We start from the raw sequence: 24,659 nt of genomic DNA on the forward strand, positions 1-24,659 counted from the left end.
AATTTCCGAAATATGGGGGCCCTCCTAATAGCCTCAGGCAGACCATTCCACAGTGCTGGAGACACCATACAGAATGTGCATGAATGGGCTGCCTCTGATTTTGCTGTCATACAGATGCATAAAAGGAGAAATGGTCCTTCTGGTATTTAGGTTTTATAGGTGAATAGCTAGCACCTTGAATTGAACCCAGTAACTGATGGTAACCAAAGATCTATTTCTAGGCAGCCCTAACTGTAAGTATGTCTGAAATGGAACTGGAAAAAATAATAATCAAGTGAACCAAAACAGAAAGGGGGGGGGGATATTAGGGTTTCCCTATAGAAAGGGATTGATATTAGGGCTGCCAGCTCCGGGTTGGGAAATACCTGGAGATCTGGGGGGTGGGGCCTGAGGGAGGCAGGGTTTGGAGAGGGGTGGGACTTCAATGCCATAGAATCCAATGGCCAAGGCAGCCATTTTCTTCAGGGGAAATTATCTCCGTTGTGTGGAGGCCAGTTGTAATACTGGGAGATCTCCAGCCACCACCTGGAGGCTTGGAAATTAGCACGGGTAAAAGGTACACAAATGCACAGAGCCAAGTAGCAAAAATGCAAATGTTAATAAGTGCAAAACATCAAAGACAGCAGTGTGAGACAAATAGACCTAACAGTAGTGACTATACAATGTACACTAATAGCAGTGACTACACAATGTACAATATATACATGGATTATAGAATAACCAGGCAAAAAAGTCCTCTTCTTAAGTCTATCAAAGTTGGCTTTGTATCCCACTTGGGAACCTGTGGACATTGCTGTGGCTTAATAGTGTACCTTTGTGGACTTTGTTATATTCTGGAATTACCATTACATGGATGAGATAATATGGGGCTGAAGAAACCAAGGTGAAACGGCCATCCCCCATCTTTGGATTTATATTCACTGGATTCACACCAGATGAACATATTATACAATTGGAACTAACCAACTTTGATAGACTTAAGAAGAGGACTTTTTTGCCTGGTTATTCTATAATCCATGTATATATTGTACATTGTGTAGTCACTGCTGTTAGTGTACATTGTATAGTCACTACTGTTAGGTCTATTTGTCTCACACTGCTGTCTTTGATGTTTTGCACTTATTAACATTTGCATTTTTGCTACTTGGCTCTGTGCATTTGTGTACCTTTTACCCGTGCTAATTTCCAAACCATATGGTATAGGCACGGGAGTGCTTTTGTTTTGTTTATATTGACCACCTGGAGGCTGGCAACCCTAAGTGAAGTGCAGATTCTGCTTGGTACCTAATAGTAACCTGACTACAGTCTTCTGTTCCAACGGTAGTTTCTGAGCTGTCTTTAAGGGCAGATCCATGCAAGGATTCTGTTATTTAAATATTTATATCACCACCTCCCCTCAAAAAAGCCTTTAGCCAGTTAAGATTGATAAAGAAGGGGTTCAAAAGAAGGAAATTAGAATCCAGCTGTGAGCAGGGACAACACAGCCTTTTTGAATACGCAGTCCAATCTTTTCTGATTTGCCGACCTGTGATTAAACGAAGGGTTTTATTTTGTTTTTTCAACAGTGTGGCATATAGTGACAGGAAAATGCCTTAAGACCTTCAGGCACAAAGCTACTGTTTGGGCTGCTAAAATGAATGGCGTTCATGTTGTGAGTTCCTGCGACAGAGGCCAGGTGAAAGTGTGGCATGTTGAAACATACGTACTTATCAAGGTACGGCTCTTACATAACTGTGTCAGACTGAAAATAATATTGGCTCAATATTATTCAGTACAGTACCACGGTCCTCTTGATGGCGGCATACAAGATTTTTAGGAGCACTTGAGAACTACCACCTAAACCACATTTCCACAACACACACACCAAGTACAGGGAGGCCAGAAAAATATTTATATATTGGTTGGCAAGTAGGGTTGCCAGGTCCCCCCTCTCCTCCGGCGGGAGGCTATTCTGCTGATATCGGGACGGCGTGTGTGTGCGCGTACGCACATCACTTCTGGTTTAGAACCGGAAGTGCCGCCTCGCAAGGGGCCTTATACCTCTTAGTTTGAGTGGTAAAGCGGCCCTTTACCACTCAGAGTTTGAGTGATATAAGGCCCCATGCGAGGTGATGTGTGTGCGTTATGTACGAGCGTGCACGTTTGCCCGCTGACCCTCAGGTGGTTGGTGAGCAGAGGGTAACTTGCCGGGGGCTTGCCTACCATAAGCGGGCACCTGGCAACCCTACCTGCAAGTGCTTGGCACTCCTTAAATTTCACCACCCATGAGGGAAAAGGGTGATAGTGTTTCTGAGGTACCCTCACCCCTGCCTTCGTAAAACCTAGTTATAACCTTGTCCACCCTCAATACCAAGGAAGAGAACAGAGATTTAACACACAAAAAAAGTTTATATTTCTGGAAAGGAACATTGTGGGAATTCATAATCAACCATACACAAAGGTAATTTACTGAGAGACTGATATATGAAGTTTAGCGTTTCCTTATAAAATACAATGTTTCAGTGTGGAGAGTTAGCTAGGAACTCCCAGAATACTTTCTGAATGCCAAGTCTGCCAAATTTCCTTCAAGTTTCCTAACCTGTTGAAAACCACACTTGAACTTTTAATCCCACAGACCTCAACCTCTTCTGTAGCTTTCCACTGGATCAGAAAGCCTACATATGAGAGCTTTAAATCAGTGGGTGCCAGTCCAGATCAGCACACTGTCCCAATCCACCTCGACCTGAAGGGACTGCGAGGTGAAGCGAAATCCCTAACCTGCATAAAGAATGAGAGTAGGACTCTTCTTTTTGTTTCCATCCCCTCCAAAGGCTTCAAGGCTGCTGCCTGGTTGTTTCTGTCTCTCTACATCACACCACTAGATAGGACTGCCAGCCCTGGGTTGGGAAATACTTGGAAATTTGGGGTGTGTGGCCCGGGGAGGGTGGGATTTGGGGAGGGTGTGCCATAGAGTCCTCCCTCCAAAGTAGCCATCTTCTCTAGAGGAACTGATCTGGAGATCAATAGTAATAGCGGGAGATCTCCAGGTGTAACCTGAATGTTGGCAGCCCTACCGACAGGGTAAAGGGAGACTGGCAGAAGAGGTGAAAGAGGACGGACTTGGCACTGTTCATCACACCAGCACTGAATTATTCTTATTTATCCCTAGCTACCTGTCAAGGAAAGGTTTATTTCATAGGGTCAGTAATAAGATATCTTCATTTTATTGCATTTATAGTCTGCCTTTCTGAAGAAAAAACAAAGTGGGGAGGCATTAAATGGAAAGAAAGAATTTCTACTTACAGAAACAATGACTTGGATCCTAACTACTCTTTCTGCCAGCAGAATGGGGATTTTTATGTCCAGTCTTGCCTCCCCCAAAGATCCCTAAGTTTTCCCCAGAAGTCCAACATCCCTACCCTGGTGTCAGGATTTGTAGGATCACTTGTACTGAAAAGCATCCAAGCCAATATTTGGTAAAGGCCTAACAGCCATCTTGCAAACTGTGACTCACTCACTTACGTAAGAACTGCCTTGCTGGATCAGAGCAACAGGCAACACGGGAGAAAACAAGGGCAGGAAAGAGCCTGGCCAACTATTCCTCCTTCCTTGTGACAAAGAACTGCTCTTTCTGAAGATGACCAGGTTCTCCCTTGCTGGGAGCATAGGGAAAGAAAGAAGTCAGAGAGAACATCAGTCCTTTTCAGCATTTCCTGACTGTAGGGATAGAAGTGGAAGGGGACCCACAAAATTCCAGCAGTCAACTGATCATTTGTTGTGTTAAAATGGCAACTGGCCTCAAGTTTTCTTTATTGGAATCTTTGGTGAGAGACTTTGTCAGAAGTTTTAAAATCCATATATAATGTCAACTTGATCATCTCTGACTACAGAGTTGTTGACATTCTCCAAGAAGTCTGGACACTTGAGGTAAAACTCGTCTTTGTAAAAGCCATACTGATTATTTTTTAGCAAATTTTGTTCTTCTGACTAGCTTTAATAATGCTTTGCATATTTTTTTCTGTAGCAGAGATTGACAGGTTTGTAATTTCTTGTGTCCCCTCTGAATACCTTTTTAAACACTGGTGTTACATTGCTTACCTTCTAGACCAGTAAGGAAACTGACTTTAGTAATAGGTTACATATTTTTGTTTAGGATTAAGCAGAAGAAGACCAGGGAAGGACACTGTTAGCCAAATTGCTCAGTTATGAATATTTATATGGGGAATTAGCGAATCAATAACTGGCAAATGACGTAACTTAAGCAGGATCTAACCTGTGTCTACCAGAGTCCGTACCGTGACCACAAAACAAGGCGGAAGCAATGGAATTAAATTCAAAAAGGTTTTTACTTGATTATATGTTCACACACAAACAAAACAGATTCTTACAAAACACACACAGAGCCTATAAAAGGTGGTAGAGTAGAGACGTTTGCCAATGTGGCAGATTCCCTTGAAGAGGGGAAATACTTCACCTGATCCAGAAGAGGGGGCGTCCGAGGTTCCGTGCTGCTAAAGGAGGGGGAAGGGGTCAGGATTCCCGTGGCTTAACCAGCGAGGCTGGAGAGCTGTGTGGTCTGGCATTGCTACCCAGACAGACAGAGTAACAGCAAGTGTGGGAGGGAGAGAGATAGCTCGATTATGGATGAGAGCGACCCCAGTTATACTCTCTCTGGGGTGGGGGCTGATGTGATTATCCCCTCGTGGTTCCCATGGTGAACAAAGGTGACTAAAGACCTTAATGGTCAGCTCCTAAGGTGGGACGGGGGGCAATTTAGACAGGCTAACCTAAACCATTGACTGTGTAATTCCGGGAGACAATCGTTGATGGAATTATCGGGCTGGATACAAAGATGCGAACAGCTGTGTCCGGGCAAGGCACTTTCGTAATGCCAGAGGAGCAATCTTTCCGAGCTGATATCTCGGATGAGCCATTAATTGTGTAGATGGAGGGGGGGAAGGACTGTGTGCGTGTCTGGTTGTCTCTTGCGACATGACAGCTTGCTGGAGACTTGAACAGGATTACAGGAAAATGGATTCCTTCCGGTTCACTCGGAGGGGCCTGCCTGCCCGTAGTTCCTTCATGCTTGTTTCGCGGGATGGGTGGGAGCCTTTTCCATAATGTTTGGGACTTGCCGCACATCTGGAACGGGGCGACACATGTCTGTTGGGTTGCCAGGGAGTGCAATCCGGGAGGTGGTGAGCACTGGCTTACAACACACACTCTTGGCATTAGTAGATTACAAAAACAAGGAATCCTTGGAGAACACAGATGAAATCAGTAGATTTAAAATTTAGCAGAATGGAGGAGGAAAAGGAAGGATTAGGCTGTGGTGAATGTGTTGATTCCAAGCTGCCTTGTCTGGCAGCTGAGACATTCTTTTGAAAAGGTCACAACCAGACCAAGCCATTACGTTTCTGGATTGTCAGTGACTTGTGCTTGCTCTGTCCCTCTGAGATACTGAAGGATGCAGAACTGACCCTTGTTTCCATATTTTATATGTAATATAAGAAGAGTCCTGATGGATCAGATCAATGATCCATCTAGTCCAGCATCCTGTTTCACACAGTGGCCAAACGGATGCCTTCAGAAGACCTGCAAGCAGGGCATTTCTACCTAACATATTTCTTATTTCAGACATCATAACAGCTTTTATTTTTGAAATATTTTTACCATATTGATGAAGTTCACAACCTAGTTTAATACTGTGGTGTCTGGAGGCACCTAAATAGCAAACAAAATGACTTTCTCTTTTTCTTTTCAGACTTTAGAAGGACACGTAGGCCCTGTGACGTGCCTGTCATTTGATAGCTGGCATCTTGTGACAGGAAGTAATGATGGCTACATCCTGGGATGGAGCATGGTAGGAAAACACAACAGATGCCTGATGGCTTTCCGACACCCCATGTAGGTATTTTTATTGTACTCTAAGTTCTACACGCAGTCTTTGCCTCAGTGTCTTCTACTACTCTTAGTGTGCAATCCTGAAAGGGGGGCTGAATGCCCAGAGGAGCTGGTGCAACCCCCGCACCAGCGTAAGTGCCCCTTTGTGCTGTGATAAACCGGCACTTACACTGGTACAGGGGCATTTACACCTGCCACCCTGGACAACGACATAGCCTCCTGGCAGCATTCCAACAGCACAGTGCCCCGCGCAGGCATCCTGGGAGGCATTCCCAGGGCATTCCTGGGGGCGGGGCTGCCTTTAGGACTGCTTTCTAATCCTTTTGCCCCTGGAACACCCCCTTACGCTGTGGCATTGCTACGCCAGCTATTTTGCTGGCATAGTCTCGCTAAAGGCAATGGGGCTATTTCTCACTGTTTTATTTTTGACGGTGTTTTTCACCTTTATTCTGGCCAGAAAACATCTACGGAGGCGGTACAACTGTGCTGCTCCTGGTCACTGCCTAACTGCCCCTCCTTCAGGAATGGGCTGCCCATCAGCAATATATACTGATGTAATAATGCATCCAGTGTACTAAGAAGAACAATCACCAAGTTGAAAACTTAAATCTCCTCCATTGTCCAAATGCCTTCCACACAGCATTTCTGCTTTCTTTTTTTATACCATTTGTATCTCTCCTTTTAACCTGCCAGCTCTAATACAGTAAAAATATAGAGCCATTCATCTTAAAAGATTTGATCTTCTTACTGTAGAATAATGTTGTATCCCTGCAAGTTAAAATATAGACTGCCTTACTTTCAAAATCTCTTTATATTATCATGGTTGAGCAGATTTACTTTTTGACTAGAAACTTAGCCATAAGAACATAAGAAAGGCCCTGCTGGATCAGACCAAGGCCCATCAAGTCCAGCAGTCTGTTCACACAGTGGCCAACCAGGTGCCTCTAGGAAGCCACTAACAAGACGACTGCAGCAGCACCATCCTGCCTGTGTTCCACCGCACCCAAAATAATAGGCATGCTCCTCTGATAGTAGAGAGAATAGGTATGCAGCATGACCAGTATCCATTCTAACTAATAGCCATGAATACCCCTCTCCTCCATGAATATGTCCACTCCCCTCTTAAAGCCCTCCAAGCTGGCAGCCATCACCACATCCTGGGGCAGGGAGTTCCACAATTTAACTATGCGTTGTGTGAAAAAATACTTCCTTTTATCTGTTTTGAATCTCTCGCTCTCCAGCTTTAGCAGATGACCCCTTGTTCTAGTATTATGGGAGAGGGAGAAAAACATCTCCCTGTCCACTCTCTCCAAACCATGCATAATTTTATATACCTCTATAATGTCTCCCCTTAGCCGCCTTCTTTCCGAGCTAAACAGCCCTAAGCGTCCTAACCGCTCCCCATAGGACAGTGGTCGGCAAAACGCGGCTCACGAGCCGCATGCAGCTCTTTGGCCGGTTGAGTGCGGCTCTCGAGGAGGAGGAGGCGGCGGAGCGCTGCGGCTCCTCCCTGCAGGTGGAGGTGGCGAGCGGGCGGGCGGCTCTCTCCTCGCCTCTGCTCCTCCCTGGCTCGCGGCCCTCCACCAGGGGGCGGAGGTGCGGGGTCGCGGCCTGGGCAGGCTGGGCCGGCTGGCCGGAGGAAGGGCTGGGGAAGCACGCCCCCTGGAGCGGGAGGGCGAGGAGCCACAGGGAGTCAGCTGCGGCTGAGGTAGGTACGGGGCAGGGCGGGGACGTGGGGAAGAGCGGGCCAGGGGCGCTGCCTTCTGACCCACCCTCCACTTCGGAGTCTCCCTCGCCGCGGCCGGGCTGGCACTTAACACACACACACACACACAGATGCACATTTCCCCCAACCAAATTCTCAAAATTCTGCAGGGGGGCTTAATTTTGAGTTTGGAGGACACGCATGGGGGAAGATGTGCATCTACGGAGCGGCAAAAGCCAAGGCAAAACCTCCCGTGCACTCGGTGAATAATTTTGGGGCTGAAACTTGTCAAAGTGTTGTGGGGTGTGGCAACGGAAACGATCCATGAACACATAAAGGTGCCTTCTACTGAATCGGAAGTCAGTATTGTCTACTCAGACTGGCAGGATCTCAGGCTGAGGTCTTTCGCATCACCTACTTGCCTAATCCCTTTAACTGGGGATGCCGGGGATTGAACCTGGGACCTTCTGCATGCCAAGCAGATGCTCTACTGCTGTGCCACGGCCCCTCCCCTAAAAGGTCAGTGTTCTATGTTGAACATATAAACAGTGTACCTACCTATATAGTTTAAGTTTAAGAAATTTGGCTCTCAAAAGAAATCTCAATCATTGTACTGTTGATATTTGGCTCTGTTGACTAATGAGTTTGCCGACCACTGCCATAGGACAGTTGCTCTAGTCCAGGGGTGGGGAACCTTTTTCCTGCCAAGGGCCATTTGCACATTAATAACATCTTTCGGGGGCCACACCAGGTGTAGATCTCCCGGTGGGGGGGAGAGGCTAGGGTTGCCAGGTCTCCAGCCACCACCTGGAGGTTGGCAACCCCAGGGGAGGCCAGACAGAGAAGGCCTGCAGGGCGCCCCCCTCCCCCCTCCCAGGTGGGAGGGCAGCCAGCGGTGGGTCCCAGAAAACGAGGCGCCAGGGGGGCGCAGCCCACAGTCAATTGGCAAGGGAGGAAGGAAAACAGAGAAAGAGGAAAAGGGAGGGAGGGAGAAATGGAGAGAGGGGGAGAAAGAAAGAAAAGGACGGAGGGAAAGAAAAAAAAGGACGGAGGTAGACAAAGAAAGAGACAGAAAAAGAGGGAGGAAGAGAGGGAGAGAAAGGAGAAAAAGTGACAGAAAAAGAGGAAGAAAAGAGAGAAAAGCCTCCCCCCCCCCCACACACACACCTGCATGCTGGCCTGCGTGACCGAACCCCAGTTACCCCACCTCCCCCACACACACACACCTGGCGGCGCACAAAGCACCAAGCAACCAGGCCCCAGTCTCCATGCACTCCACCCCCAGAGTCCATAAAAGCCCCCCCCCCAGCCAAATCGGCTCCCGCATGCATGCTCTGCCGCCGGGAACCGCCGGCCTCTTCCCACCCCCCACTGCTCAACAGTCAACAGGCAGCAAGAGGGGCTTACAATGTGCCTCAGCGTTCCTGCACGCCACAGCTGTAGGGGGCAGCCTTGGGGGAAGCGTCCCTCCCCCTCCCCTCTCGCTGACCAACAACCGACAGTCGGTGAGAGGAGGTCCAAAGGGCGCTACAAGGGCGCTGTAAGCCATGGCCCCAGGAACACCCTCGGGGAGGGCCACCCTGCGCCCCGCCTCCGCGGCAGGGCTCCTGGAGCTCCCGAGGGCCACAAAAAATGTCCTCGGGGGCCGCATACGGCCCCCGGGCCTGAGGTTCCCCACCCCTGCTCTAGTCCCTTAATCATTTTGGTTGCTCTTTTCTGCACCTTCTCAAGCTCCGTAATATCCTTTTTTAGGTGTGATGACCAGATCTGGACACAGTATTCCAAGTGTGGTCTCACCATAGATTTGTACAAGGGCAGTATGATATCAGCAGTTTTATTCTCTATTCCTCGTCTAATTATGGCCAGCATGGAATTTGCCTTTTTTACAGCAGCCGCACATTGGGTTGACATCTTCATTGAGCTAACTACTACCACCCCAAGATCCCTTTCTTGGTCTGTCGCTGCCAGCACAGATCCCATCAGTGAAGTTGGGATTTTTTGCCCCAATATGCATCACTTTACACTTGCTCACATTGAATCTCATTTGCCATTTTAATGCCCATTCTTCCAGTATGCAGAGATCCTTCTGGAGCTCTTCAGTCTGATTTTGTTTTAACCACCCTAAATAATTTGGTGTCATCTGCAAACTTGGCTACTTCACTGTTCAACCCCAACTCCAGGTCATTGATGAACAGGTTGAAAAGCACTGGTCCCAACACAGATCCCTGAGGCACCCCACTGCTCACATCCCTCCATTGTGAGAACTGACCATTGATTCCTACTCTCTGCTTCCTATTTTTCAGCCAGCTCTCAATCCATAAGAGGACTTGTCCTCTTATCCCGTGACTATGAAGTTTGCTTAGCAGTCTTTGGTGGGGGACTTTGTCAAAAGCTTTTTGGAAATCCAAATACACAATATCCTTAGGCTCATTCCTGTCCACATGCTTATTGACGCTATCAAAAAACTCTAATAGGTTAGTGAGACAGGACCTACCCTTACAGAAGCCATGTTGGGTTTTGCCCAGCAGACCTTGCCCTTCTATATGCTTGACAATTCTATCTTTAATAATGCTTTCCACTAATTTACCTGGAACAGATGTTAAGCTAACTGGCCTGTAATTTCCTGGATCCCCCCTGGAACCTTTTTTATAAATGGGTGTTACATTGGTCATTCTCCAGTCCTCTGGTACAGAGGCTGATCGAAGGGACATATTACATATATTTGTTAGAAGTTCAGCAATTTCCCATCTGAGTTCTTGAAAAACTCTAGGATGAATACCGTCTGGTCCCTGTCACTTGTTAGTTTGCAGTTTGTCTAGACGTTCTAGGACTTCCTGCCTTGTTACCACTATTTGCCTCAGTTCCTCATTTCCCCCTCTCCAAAATCTCTGTTCAGGAGAAGGAATCTGCCCTGTATCTTCAACAGTGAAGACAGATGAGAAGAATTCATTTAGTTTTTCAGCAATCGCTTTATCCTCCCTTAGAGTTCCTTTACTCCCATTGTCATCCAATGGCCCAACCGCTTCCCTAGCTGGTTTCCTACTCCTAATATATTTAAAGAATTTCTTATTGTTTGTTTTGATGTGTTTAGCAATAAGCCCCTCAAAATCTTTTTTTGCATCTCTGATTATCTGCTTGCATTTCCTTTGTGCAAGTTTGTGTTTGCTTCTGTTCGCCTCGTTTGGGCAAACCTTCCAGTCTCTGAAGGAAGACTTTTTTTCTCTAATTGCTTCCTTCACCTTACCCATTAGCCATGGTGGTGACCTCTTGGACTTATTACTACCTTTCCTGACCTGCGGTATACAAGCTAGCTGATCCTCTAGTAATGTGGACTTGAGTAACCCCCAAGCCTTTTCAAGAGATTTAACCCTCTTAACTGATCCTTTCAACTTCCTCTTTACCAGTTTTCTCATTTTAGAGAAGTTCCCTCTTTTAAAGTCAAAGGTAATTGTATGAGATTTCCCAGTCACTTTCCCACTTACATCTAAATTAAATTTGATGCCATTGTGATCACTATTGCCAACTGGCTCAGCTACATCCACATCCCACACTAAGTCACCGGCAGCACCACAGAGTATTAAATCCAGGATTGCTTCCCCTCTGGTTGGGTCTATGACCAACTGTTCGAGGGCACAGTCATTTAGGATGTCTAAAATTTTTATCTCTTTGGCTTGTCTGGAGCATACATTTATCCAATCAATATGAGGAAAGTTGAAGCCTCCCATTATTACTACTTCGTTATCTTTACAATCTTCCCTAATTTCATTCTCCATCTCAAGATCACCCTGAGCCATTTGGTCAGGGGGCCAGTAGAACGTCCCCAGTACTACATCTCCTTTGGAGCCCAGAATCGTCACCCATAAGGAGTCTGTGGACGAGTCTGCCCTTTTTATGGTCTCTAGCTTATTAGACACTATGCCTTCCTTGATATACATAGCAACACCCCCTCCAATACGCCCTTCCCTGTCATTTCTATACAGTTTGTAACCCACTGGTTCTCTCCCCTCCACCAGGTTTCTGTAATGCTCACTATATAGCCATGGTTCTCATAGCATGTTTTTGGTGGGGTAACTAGAAGTGAAAGGATATAGCAAGGAAGAGCCAACGATTATGGTGAGTGTTGGTAGAAGAGTGATAAAAATATGAACTACTTTCTTTTCGGTAGTATATATATGAAGCTGTATTTAAAAATAAATTAAAATATTGAGCTCTTTCTTTAAGGCTGCAATGCTAGACCCATGTACCTGGATATGTGTTTCGTTGGACTGATAGGAACTTGCTTTTAATTAAACATGCTTAGAATTTAGCTGTATGGGGTCAAACCAGTGGTCAGCTGGGGAATTGCCTGACTTAATTTATATGTTGCCCTGACCTGGGTGGCCCAGACTAGCCCATTCTCATCAGTTCTCAGAAGCTAGGTAGGGTCAGCCTTGGTTCGTACTAGGATGGGAGATCACCAAGGAAGTCCAGACTTGCTACACAGAGGCAGGCAATGACAAACCAGTTCTGTTCATCTCTTGCCTTTGGGATGGCCATAAGTCAGCTATGACTTGACAGCGGTTTCTACCACCAGAGCAATTTTCTTTGGTCTTAATCTTAACTGGTATCACCATGCTTATCAGCTTGGTTAGGTAAACCCAATTGCTTCCATTCTGAGAAATACTGATGTTCTTCCTCTAGTTACTTTCTGTACTATGCATGATTTTATAAACCTTTATAGTGCCCCTGCTTGTCACCTTTGTTTTCTAAGTTAAAATTCACCAGCTGTTTAAGCAATTCTTTCTTTCTTTTTAAAAAGATGACCTGTTCCTTTTATTGTTTGAATTGCTGGCTTCTGCGTCTTCTTCATATTCTTAAGGACCTCTTTGACACGGAGAGTTCAAAATTACCCATAATGATGAATGGCTTTAAGATACTTGGTTTGTTCTTTTTTCAAACAGCTCCTACGCTTGAGTTTGTACTTCGTATGGTGTTACATTGGATATGTTCTGGCTATGCATTGTAAAGGACATATTCATTAATATGATATGGTACAGCTGTCATGGGATTGTACAGAATACAAATGTGGAATTACTTGTTTGACTGCTTCACAACATCCAAAATTCACTGTCTGTTGAATGCTTGGCTTCCTTGGGCCATTGCTTATTGGGAGGATGGAGGCGCAAGGCTAAAGACCATGGTGGAAGCAGTGGGGTACAGGAAACGGGAGGATTAAATTCAGTTATGTTTTTGGGGTGGAAGGGTGGAAGAGACACGGACAATGTGCATGGCGAAGCTGAAAATAATGGGCCCCTCGTTTAGGGTTACCAACTCTGGGTTGGGAAATTCCTGGAGATTTGGGGGTGAGGCCTGGGGGAAGTAAGGGACTTCAGTGGGTATAATGCCACAGAGTCCACCCTCCAAAGCAGCCATTTTCTCCAGGGGAACTGATCTCTGTAGTCTGGAAATCCTTGGTAATTCTGGGAGCTTTCCAGGCCCCGCTTGGAGAGTGGGCAACCATACCCTCAATACATGGGTGTCTTCCGGAGCGATAACTGACACATGATAGAAAGGCCATCTCCTAAATTAAAGGGCCATCTGGCATCCCCTGTCTCCAAATTCTTACAACACTGAGGAAGATCAAAGCACAATAAGGATCCTATCAAAATATGTTATGTATGCCTTAAGCAGTTACAATAACAGATGAGGAGAGTTTAATACTTTACTTCTGTGTAAGATTGCCCATTGAGAACTGCTGATGAATAACTAATTACCTAATTTGTTCATTTGAATTTTGAGTTTGGGATTATTATATTTATTAAAATATTTATACCTCACCTTTCCCTTATAGTTTAAGATGGCTTATAATTCTTTGATTAAAAACATACCATAAACCCCCATTAACACTCTCTTCCCCAAGAAAATTCCAGCCGCTTAGGCCTCATTAAAACCTCTTGCAAATATAACAGCCTTATAGCCCCTATTAAGAACTTTTAAAGAGGATGCCAGGAGGGAAGGCAGCATGGTACAGCCAGATCTTGTCAGATCTCAGAAGCTAAGCAGGGTCAGCCCTGGTTAGTATTTGGATGGGAGACCACCAAGGAATACCAGGGTTGCTATGCAGAGGAAGGCACTGGCAAACCACCTCTGTTAGTCTCTTGCCATGAAAATCCCATAAGGGGTCACCATAAGTCGGCTGTGATTTGACGGCACTTTACACACACATAAAGAGGATGCCACCCTCACCTCAGGGACACCAGATTGTATAAGAGTGAGTTTCCTTGGTTTTCTAGATGTTTTGTACTCTATATGTATATGAGGAAATAGAAAAAGATGTACTAGTGACAAAAAATGGATTTTTAAAAAATCCAAAAATCAGCAAACTGGTACTTTTTGAGTCATGCCTGCTTCTATTTAAGTTCATCTTGGTATAGTAGGGTTTCATTGTGTCAACAATGTTCTGCAAGAACAAGAAGTAACCTGAAACCACTTCCCTTGTTTGTAGGGAGGTGCTCTATCTGGGATTTCTCTATCTCAGAGTCATCAGTGCCTGTGCTGATGGGAAGGTACGCATATTTAACTTCCTGACTGGGTCCTGTCTGAGGGTTATGAAAGCCAATAGCAGAGGTGACCCCGTGGTATCCTTCTGTTTTGATGAAAACAGGTAAGTTGCAACCAGAACACTCCAGTTCTTAATAAGTAATGTGGGATATCATATACTTTTCCAAGAGATACAGGGAAAGGCTTGTGGCATTCTAGACAGGATAACTAACAATGTTTTAAATATACAGTGAAACCATATGCAGGCATACAAAGAATAACTGTTGTTGAAATGTATGGGTTTTTCTTCTGCTTAGGATCAGGATGTTAATGATGCATCGAGCCCTTTAAGAGTTATTAAAGAAATACTTAATAAATTAGTTACTCAACCATTACTCTGTTGACAGGAGGGAAAATTGGGATTAACCAGGCTGTCTGTCAGCTCTCTTAGCTGTCCCTCCTGTCTGCAAAAAGATCCACTCTAGAGTCAACAAATTTGGCCTCAGCTCAGATATAACTGTCTAAAGGTGGAGTACTCCAATGAAACCATGGTTTCACATGACATATGAATGCGGGCGTCCTGGTTTGTTCCCTGGCACAGTCCTTACCCCAGTGCAGGCAGGGATACCAGCTATGTCTCTGCAGGGGAGATAGAGGAAAGACCATAGGTGATAAAACCCAAATTTGTCAGTGCAGACCAGGATTTGAATGGTCATCTGTTAGCTGACTCCTGTTTGCACAAACTAAACAGTTTAAAGAAACCATGGTATCGTGCTGTCTGTACCAAGCCATTGTGTTATATCACATCTTTGGCAAATTTTCATTTTCTTACTTGGACAAAACTTCAGAGTAATTTCAGAAGAATTTTGCTAAGAGTATTAATAATTTATTTATTTAGTTAGATTTTATAGGCTGCCCTCAAGCCAGGCTCAGGGCGACTTACACCCATTATACAATTCCACACAATCCCTAAAATTAACAATTTCTGTATACACAATAAAATCAAGCACGATTTTGCATATTTTTTGCTTTCAGAATTTAAAGGCCTTAGACCTCTTCCCCAAATATGACATTCTGAATTGAGAGCCTCTTCATTTTAATTTTTTTTAAAAGGTTGCTCACTTCATCTGATAGTCTCATGGACAGCTATGCTAAGTATTAAAGATATTCTTCCCTGTCCCTTTAACAATATTGATAGCTTCAAGTCTCCCTGATTAGCTTCCCAATTCCAGCAACACTGTTGTTCTCACAATAATGCCCCTTGCTACACATAATACTTATTGTAATTGTGATGGCACATTATCAGTAGCAATTAATGGTCTTCCAGTTCCATTTGGATTACCTACATTAAAGTATTAGATCATTAATTGCAGTGAAAAGCAGAGTGGCAGCAAACTAACCCTTGCTACTTTTCCCTCCCCACAAAGTTGCAATTTTAATTCTGTGGCTCAGTGGCCAATGCCAAGCAGAAGGTCCCAGGTTCAATCCCCGGCATCTCCAGTTAAAAGGGCTAAACAAGTAGGTGATGTGAAAGACCTCTGCCTGAGACCCTGGAGAGCTGCTGCTGGTCTGAGTAGACAATACTGACTTTGATGGACCAAGGGTCTGATTCAGTATAAGGCAGCTTCATGTGTTCAACACCCCTGAGCTCCTAATACTGTGCAGCTTTTGCCACTGGTGGCCTGAGTTTATTTTGTTATGATTACACTCTCTCTTTTCTAGACTGCTGATCAATGCACAAGGCACTGTTGTTTTGTTCCAGTTTGAGAAGGTGGAGTGGGACTATACACTGAATTCAGACCGAGTAATTAAAAAACAAGCTAGCACCAAATCTGCTGAAGCGCTGCTCAGAATAAAGCCATCTCCACATTCACACCAAGAATGGAAGAAAGAAGCCAAAAAGAAGAATTGGGAACTTTACAAGCCAGAAGAGACAATGATTACCTATAGTATTACTCGTCGGTCCACAAGATGCTCCAGTGGCGTTCCAGGTACTTCTAAGCCCCACTAAGCATAAGCTACTGAAGCTGGATGAAGGCTTGTAACACTTTAAAGCAGGTTGTTTGAAAAACATGTTCTAGTACATCAGTAGTAGAAGAAAAGTTGTTTTTTTATATGCCGACTTTCTCTACAACTTAAGGAAGAATCAAACCGGCTTACAATCACCTTCCCCTCCCCACAACAGACCCTGTGAGGTAGGTGGGGCTGAGAAAGTTTGACTAGCCCAAGGTCACCCAGCTGGTCTTATGTGTAGGAGTGGGGAAACAAATCCAGTTCACCAGATTAGCCTCCGCCGCTCATGTGGAGGAGTGGGGAATCGAACCCGGTTCTCCAGATCAGAGCTCACTGCAGAGTAGTGGGAGATCTTTTCTTCAGATTCACATTATTAATCTTCTGTTTTGATACGGGACTACATTTGATCCATGTGTCCATTCCATTCAATAAAGTACAGGAATCATGAGTATTCCACCATCTCCACTCTAGCCAATCGACGATGGTTTCTGCACACCAGTTCATTTTTTCATTGATAGTGCCATAGCCAGATTATGCCAAACCCCCTTTATGTATTTGGAAAATCATATTCACAACACCTGCAAAGAGGTTAATTTTTTTAAAAGTTTAATTCTCCATTGAAATTGTTAACACTTGATCATTCCTGATTAAGTAGCAATCAGACGCTGTGGCTCGGTGAAGAGCATCTGCTTTGTATACAAAAGGCCCCAGATTCAACCTCTGGCATCATCAACAAAAAGGGGCAGGTAGCAGGTGATGTGAAAAATTTCTGCCTGAGACCCTAGCCAGTCACCGTCAGTCAGAGTAGACAGCACTGACCTGGAGAGACCAATGGTCTGACTCACTGTGAGGCAGCTTCGTATGTGTTCAATGTGAGATCTTTAAATACGTCTTGCCCTGGCTTTTTTAAAACAGTCAATATGATTTTAGACCATGAAGTCATAATTTTTCATCTTCTGCCTTTGTCACAATTTGTTTTTAATTCTCAAAAGCTCTCACGTCTTGAAATAATGAAATACATACCTGAATTCCTCTGTTGTATACCCTGCTTATCTATGGTTGAGCAAAGCAGGCCTGAGAAATTTATTTTACCATCTCAGCATAGTCCTTACGGTTATATTCTTGGAGAGAGATCATGATGGGTTAGTATGTCAATAGCAGTAGAAAAGAGCAAGAGTCCAGTAGCATCTTAAAGACTAACAATATTTCTGGCAGGGTATGAGATTTCGTGAGCCACAGCTCACTTCTTCAGAAAGCTCATACCCTGCCAGAAATTTTGTTAGTCTTTAAAGTGCTACTGGACTCTTGCTATTTGCTACTATTCTTGGAGAGATAATGGTGAATCATTGGATGCTTGTCCAGAAACAAATTTTACCCAGTGGAGAACAAACAGATCATTGGTTTACAACATTTCTATGCAAAAGTTAATTCTAAACTCAGACATGCTTACATTATATATTTGAGCAGATGAATTAGCTGGTGTTGACAGTCATGTGAATTTCACATAGTTTGTCCTATATAAGATTGTCACACCCCAAACACCTCTGAATCTCTCAGATGTAGGTAGCATGAGACTACCTCATCTTTCTGAAAGCACATTGGTGAAAATCTCAGAAATTGTATTTAATCTTAAAATATATAGGATTAAAGGATAATATGTATGTCTGTTTCTGATTTCATTTACATATACAAGTGTTTTTGTATTATTGTGATTCTTTCATATTTATTTGAAATTGATTAGACTGATACTAAATAAAAAATCTTTAAAAGATAAAATGAGTGATCTTTAGTTGGGATACAAGGTTTCCACTTGACACCTGGAATAAATATACTTCTTTCTGACTGCTCTTCAGTCAGAGGACTGATAACCTATAGACTGGTTATAGAAGAGAATAATCATCTCAGTATAGCCCTGTGGTTTATTGGTTAATACTGCTTTGGAACAGGCAAAGAGACTGTTTCCATGTGCCTGTTTTAAAGGAAATTCTTTCTCCACTAACAGGATAAGAACTCTGTTACACCTCCATGACAGAAATAAAGAATGTGCATTTCTAGTGCCTTCTAAATACTTATCAGAGAGAGAAGAGGGTCCGTTTTGTCCCCTTCCCCCTCTTCAATGCAACCTCCCAAACCATAGAGATCTTAGCTCACATGAGTACCATGACGTCAGCAAACAGCTTTCCTGAAGTCAGAAGGGATGGCGGCGGGGGTGGGAGGTGGGATGCAGCAAAGATCCGTATCTGCCAGCACCTCCTAACAACAGATCAGTGGATAAAACCCAACGGACTACCTCATTTAATGCACTACACCATAGCATAACATTTTGTAGCTCACACCAGTTAGGACCATAATGTCTAGGTTAATTCTTTAGAAAATTCTCAGGTATAAATACCTGGACAAACAAGCAAGTCAGCTGGATTTGCTGAAGAAACAAAACAGAATTGTCTGTTTTGTTTCTTCAGCAAATCCAGCTGACTTAAAGTGCTTGTTTGTCCAGGTATTTATACCTGAGAATTTTCTAAAGAATTAACCTAGACATTATGGTCCTAACTGGTGTGAGCTACAAAATGTATATTACAGAGGTATATTACAGAAAAATATGGAGTATTCTTGTAGCTGAAACAGAGCTGATTTAATCAGGCTTACTATAGCATTACCCCATTAATCTATATACAGTACAACTATAGTCATTTGAAGACCACAGCTGTACAGCCTATCCAATGTCTTTTTACTCAGAATCTCAATAGGAATTTCTTCATAATAAGCATGCTTTGGATTGCACCTTAGACTATTATTTTCTCTTCCAGGCCTTCGTTATGAAATGGTGACGGTACCTCAGTCCAGGTCCAGGAATATGGGATCCGTGGATATTCCACCAAAGGAGAAAAAGAGGCTCTCTTGTCTTGCCAAGATAGTGATGAAGACGGACTTAAAGGATTCTGAATCTGTTTCAGCTCAAAAAGGCTCTTCTGGTAAGAAGCTTTGGCATACTGAAACTAATGACTACCCAGATTTCCCTGGTAGGTTTTTTTTTAAATTGGCAATCGGATAATTTATAGCTCTTTACCATTATACCAATGTATGTATCAGATACTTTAAAAAAAACTGAAAACTAATAAGTCAAAGTAAATCTTTATCCCCTCAGCTTGCAGAGATATGACTGATATCTTTGCAATGAAAGGGGCTAGAGACTTAATTCTTTAAAAAATGAAAGCTGAGGATTCAGGGAACCAGATACACATATAACAGTACAGAGATATAACATTATCCAATTGGCTTTTTTTTTAAGTGCCCTGGTGACAGGTAGAGGAAATGGCTATTGGGCTGTAGTTTGTGTAGGACTGGGAAAATCCAAATTTTCCCATCCACAAGGCACACCCAGACTTTGCTGTAATCTTTCTCAAAATTTTGGAGCAAAGTGGGCTTAGGAAACATTAGAGAAAAGTCCAGGAAGCCCATGACAAGGTAGGCTCCAGGCAAGTGGGCAGTCCAAAGACCAGGTGCCACCACTGAAAAAGCCCTGTCTCTGGTTGCCAACCCCCTCACCTCTGCAGGTGGGGGCACAGAGAGGAAGGCTTGTGAGGCAGATCTTAACTGGCAAGCAGTATGGGAGGTAGAGTTGCCAGGTCCCCCCTCTTGATCAGCGGGAGGTTTTAGGGGGTGGGACTGGGACAGCTGTGTGTGCGTGCGGCTGCAGTGCACGCAATGTCATCACTTGCAGTTTTACTTCAGGAAGTGCCGCATCGCCACGGCTGATTTAACACAATCGCCACTCCGGAGCGGCAACCGTAATGGGAGGAAGTGGCACTTTTTCAAGGACCCTGGCCTCAAGCCATTTAAGGCCTTTAAGGTTAGCAACCAGCACTCTGCATTGGGCCTGGAAACAGATGGGCAGCTAGTGCAGATCCTTCAGTACAGGGCTGATATGAATTCTGTAACCAGCCCCCTACTACAAATATTGTGTCTGGCACACTTTAAACCAGTTCAAGCTGATTTTCAGGATGAGATGGACTTTCTAAACAGTTATGTTCTTACTACTGTTTTACTGATTTTTCTATCAAGTTTTATTGTTCTTCAACGACTTAGTATTAATATTTTTCCTTTTTCAGTAATAAAACTTAGAATTTTTTCTGTGTCTTTTCCTGTTTCCCCCTGTTGATCTATTATATTTTAAAATATAAAATTACCATTGTTTGAATCCATTTTAAATATAGTTCTGTAATTACAGACTTTGTATCAGCTCCTAGTCTGCTGTTCTTTTTTTTAGTATTATGGTTAAATAAAAACCTGGGGAAGAAAAAAACCTGGGACAGTCCTTGTTTCGCCAAGGAATATTTTTTAACTGTCTCAGCAGTGCTGCATTCGCCTTGTGATAACCTCCCAAAGGGCCTCACTTCATCTATTCTTCCATTTTTTATTTACTAGCAACAGAGGATGAATCAGGACATAAGTCTCCAGTCCCTCCCAGCTCTTTTTTTGCCCATAATTCTGAAGCTCTGCTGAAGTACATGAAGATGCGGACTGCTTGTGGCCCCATAACTAAAGACCAGGTCCTGCTCACAATCAGCACAATGCATCATGCCTGCACGGCTGACCATGTCACTGCCAACATGGCATACAACATGAAAATCAAAGATGCCTGGGGGCCTACCCAGCTCCAGAAAGACCAGCCCCAAAAGACTCTGGCTCCCAAAAGCCTGAAGCCTCAAGACATGGATCCATTGACTCAGCTGAAACAACTGAATGCTGCAGGCGGTACTCTAGGTATCAGTAGGATTTCCACCCCCTACAAAACCAAAACGCTGCAGCTCAACTTAAAGAACTCCCTGGTTGGGGATCACGTGCAGTCCTTCATTCCTGCTCCTTCTCTTACACATTCCAGGTCATGCAGCAGCTTGTTAGGAGAGACAAATACACATTCTGGCCATGCCAGAATACCGTCTCCACCAGCACGTAGGCGGCCTCTCACTGGTCTCTTTACAAGCGCCAATGAATCCCTCAAAGTACCCCGGATGAAGATTGCCCAACCCGATGTTGAAGCAATCTCACAACGAAAAGAACGTGTCTGTGCTGGTGTGCCAAACCCGTACCGGCTTAATGTTGGATTCAGGCTGCTGTCACCGCAGCAAATCAAAGAGTATGAAGAAGCTACGGTACTCGAGTATCAAGCAAACCAGACAAAAATTATAGCAGACCGACAAAAAGAGCGTAAGCTTGCCTGGTTAAGGAAAATTAAAGGTCTTCCAATAAAAGGCTTCACCAAGGAGGGGAAAATTGCTGCCCCTGAACTTGGAGATAATGTTTCCATCTGAACCCAGTTCTTCAAGTGCTCCTCCTAGGATACTAGGGGACTGTTTGAATCTTAACCTTCAGCTGCATCCTTCTTTGAGGAGACTGTGACAAATGATACCCAATGACACCCAATTACTCAAATACTCAGTGATACCCAATGATTCATACACTGGGATAACTGATAATGCAGGTGCTTTCGCACAGTCGTACAGGAGGCTGCATCCTTCCCCAAACAATTGTATGCAAGTTTAAAATTGCTCCTGGTCGCTAGTGAAAGGCTTATTAGCATGACATGGCAATGATTCTGTTTGCAAGCTTTTCTCAGCAACTGGTGTACTCCAAATGCTCATCATGCAGCCCAAATCTTAATAGAAAGGCCCAAGCTCTGCAGTCTTGAGATCAGCTTCCAGGGAGGGTGAAAGCACCATCGATAGATACATTTTCATAGAATAAAGACAGCCTAAAGTAACTACAGTTTTCTCTGGTTTCTGTTTTGTACTGAGCCTGCTTCTTGTGTGACTTGCTTTGATCGTAAAGTATTGTTCACACCTGGCAAACACACTCACAAAAGAGAACAGACATCACACATTTACAGCCCATTCCTGAGCTGAGGCTTACGGGGATGGCGGGGAAGAGGCACAGCGGCACCTCTTCCTAAGCCGTTTCACCGACGCCGTTAAACAAAAAAAAAAAGCCATTTCATGGCTTTTTTTTTGTTTAACTGGGGTTTTTCGCCCCATTGAAAACAGTGAGGCTGTGCCTGCTAAATAGCGGGCGCAGCAATGCTGTTCCAGCAACTGGCACAAGTGGCCGAAAGGGGATAGGGAGCCGACTAGCCGACGGCTCCTCTCCCTGGCCTGCCCCCTGCGCTGGCGCGGCCTCTCCACGCCGTTGCCGGCGCCACGGAGAGGTCGCGCCGGCGGAGTGGGGAGGCGCAGTCCCACAGTGCTCGCCCGCCGGCAGGACTGGCCTCACCACCAGCATATGGGTAAACACGCGATTACACGTACTTACGCTGGTGGTGAGGTCACGCCGCCTCCTATGGAGTTTCGGCCCAATTCTCAGGAATGGGCTGTTAGTAGAGTTCCTTTGTAGCACTTAACCCCAGCATCCTCAAATCCATCCATTCAAAACAGGCTTTCCAGTTTGTGATCAGCAGGCAGAGGATTCCTTGTCTTCTTAACAGGAAGATCAGCAGATCCATCCAGTCCCAGTGTAGAAGAGCACTGATTTGACTGCCCCTTCTCAGAACCCACACAATGCACATAAACAATGTAGGAGTGCAAACATTGGATCACTGTAACACCAGGTTGAAAGAAGACTGAGCAGGTGATCCTCAGCCAGCCACAAAACTTTAAATAGATGGTAGCCTTCCTTTGTTTATGAATTTGCAGTCCTAGTCAGAAGACAATGTATGGATTATGGGTAATATCAAGATATCTGTGGAGAAGTTGAGGAAAGTGAAAATGACACATAGATCTATGTGAAAGTGAAAATGACACATAGAGCTGATCTTTCACTCCCCAGGACTTTGCTTCATTGCCCCCTTTTAAGAGAAAAAATAAGCAATCCAGTTTTTCAAGACAGGGGACTGTCAAACATACAAGGGGCATGTTTCTCTGGCGGTTGAGCATTTAAAGTCACACTGATATCAGAGAGATGGTGAAACACTAGGCTTGCCAGGTCCCTCTTCACCACCAATGGGAGGTTTTTGGAGCGGAGCCTGAGGGTGGAGTTTGGGGAGGGGAGGGACTTCAATGCCAAGGAGTCCAATTGCCAAAGCGGCCATTTTCTCCAGGTGAACTGATCTCTATCTGCTGGAGATCAGTTGAATTAGCAGGAGAGCTCCAGCTAGTACCTGGAGGTTGGCAACCCCATGAAACACACACTTAAATTTCTCTCATGAAAATCATGATACTTTTCTTCGATTGCACCCAGTGTTTCTTGAAAGGCTTTAACTCCAATTCCAGTCACCCTGTTTTGTGTACTTGTGCCAAGACAGCTCCACCCAAGAAATAATTACTCAGAAGTAAGTGTATACAGAATCACAACCTTTGAGTTATGATACCTCATTCAGGGTTTGTGTATTCAGCAGCTACATTAAACCTTTTTAGGTATGTCATTGTTGCTCATCTATAGCTTGTTAGTTCATTTTGACTATACTCCTCAAAGTTAGCAGTCTCAGTGCACAGTTAAACTTTTTTGGGTCCTGAAAACCATGTTTAGTATGAATTTCCACTAGCCTCTCTTAAGATATAAAACTGAAATTAACCTGGCAAGGTCAGCCATGAATGGACAAAAATAATATAATTAATATATACATAGTATATACCTATCAAGTAGTACTACCTATCAAGTGTATATACAGGATATATTTTACCAATATACACACCTGCATGTACTGACTTCGTATCCGCAATTTGGTTGTCATAAAATTCCAAAGAAACCAGGACATGTCCCTGATCCCCTTAGGGCAACCCACTTGGATGCCAATTTTAAAATAAAATATTTAAAATCAATTTTTACACATGAAGGGTAGGGGAAGTTAGGTCATAACTCTGGTTCTCCTCCCTGTAATTACTCTGATGTCATATGATTTCCTGTGGAATGCTTGTAGCTCACTAGATCCTGAATATGGAAAAGTTTACAATGACTGAACTACATAGTAACAAATGCTCCCACTTCAAGTGGTAAAAATACAATATGTTGGCATTCAATCAAGTGCTGCTTGCAGAGTGGGGAGACACTGAAAGAGGTGAACTAGATTAACATCTTTACAACAGTCTGAAGGGTTTTTTGGGATGATGGTGGTTATCCATCACTGCACAACACCCATCTGCAACTTGGTGACAATACCAGACAGTTGATTTCGCCTCTCCTAGCACAGGAAGCATTTACAGATTATTAAGCTGCTAACTTTGCAACATTTTTTGAAAAGCAAAATAAAACCTGAATAAACAGTGAAAACAAACAGACAGCGTTAAGCTGTAAGCATGAAAGAGTATGAAATTTGGTGTCTGCTTCTTTTAAGCAAAAAGCAGAAGCACAAGCAGATTCTGCTCATACCAATGAAATCGTGGATTTCTGCTTGTCTCCTCTGACAAACTGTCACTTTTCTCGAGAAAAAGATTATCGAAAGTAACCATGAAAGTCTGAGCTGCAAACAAAACTATGGTCAACTTGAATGCTTGAATGAGTTGTTCGCCTGTGCATTTACTGGCCTGCATCAAAAATTTTTTTTTCAAAA

General features: G+C 44.1%; 1 protein-coding gene across 1 annotated transcript in view; it reads left to right on the forward strand.

The window, feature by feature from the left end:
- Positions 1 to 21,432, forward strand: part of FBXW10B (F-box and WD repeat domain containing 10B) — a 53,972-nt gene extending 32,540 nt beyond the window's left edge. Inside the window, exons 12-17 of the mRNA XM_056848245.1 lie at positions 1,566 to 1,714; positions 5,744 to 5,886; positions 14,073 to 14,231; positions 15,830 to 16,098; positions 18,928 to 19,092; positions 20,546 to 21,432. Coding sequence (XP_056704223.1) covers positions 1,566 to 1,714; positions 5,744 to 5,886; positions 14,073 to 14,231; positions 15,830 to 16,098; positions 18,928 to 19,092; positions 20,546 to 21,432 — 1,772 coding nt within the window. The remainder of the gene's footprint in view (positions 1 to 1,565; positions 1,715 to 5,743; positions 5,887 to 14,072; positions 14,232 to 15,829; positions 16,099 to 18,927; positions 19,093 to 20,545) is intronic.
- The last annotated feature ends 3,227 nt before the right edge of the window (positions 21,433 to 24,659 follow it).

The sequence above is a fragment of the Euleptes europaea genome, chromosome 1 (genome assembly GCF_029931775.1).
Source record: "Euleptes europaea isolate rEulEur1 chromosome 1, rEulEur1.hap1, whole genome shotgun sequence".
Taxonomy (NCBI): domain Eukaryota; kingdom Metazoa; phylum Chordata; class Lepidosauria; order Squamata; family Sphaerodactylidae; genus Euleptes; species Euleptes europaea.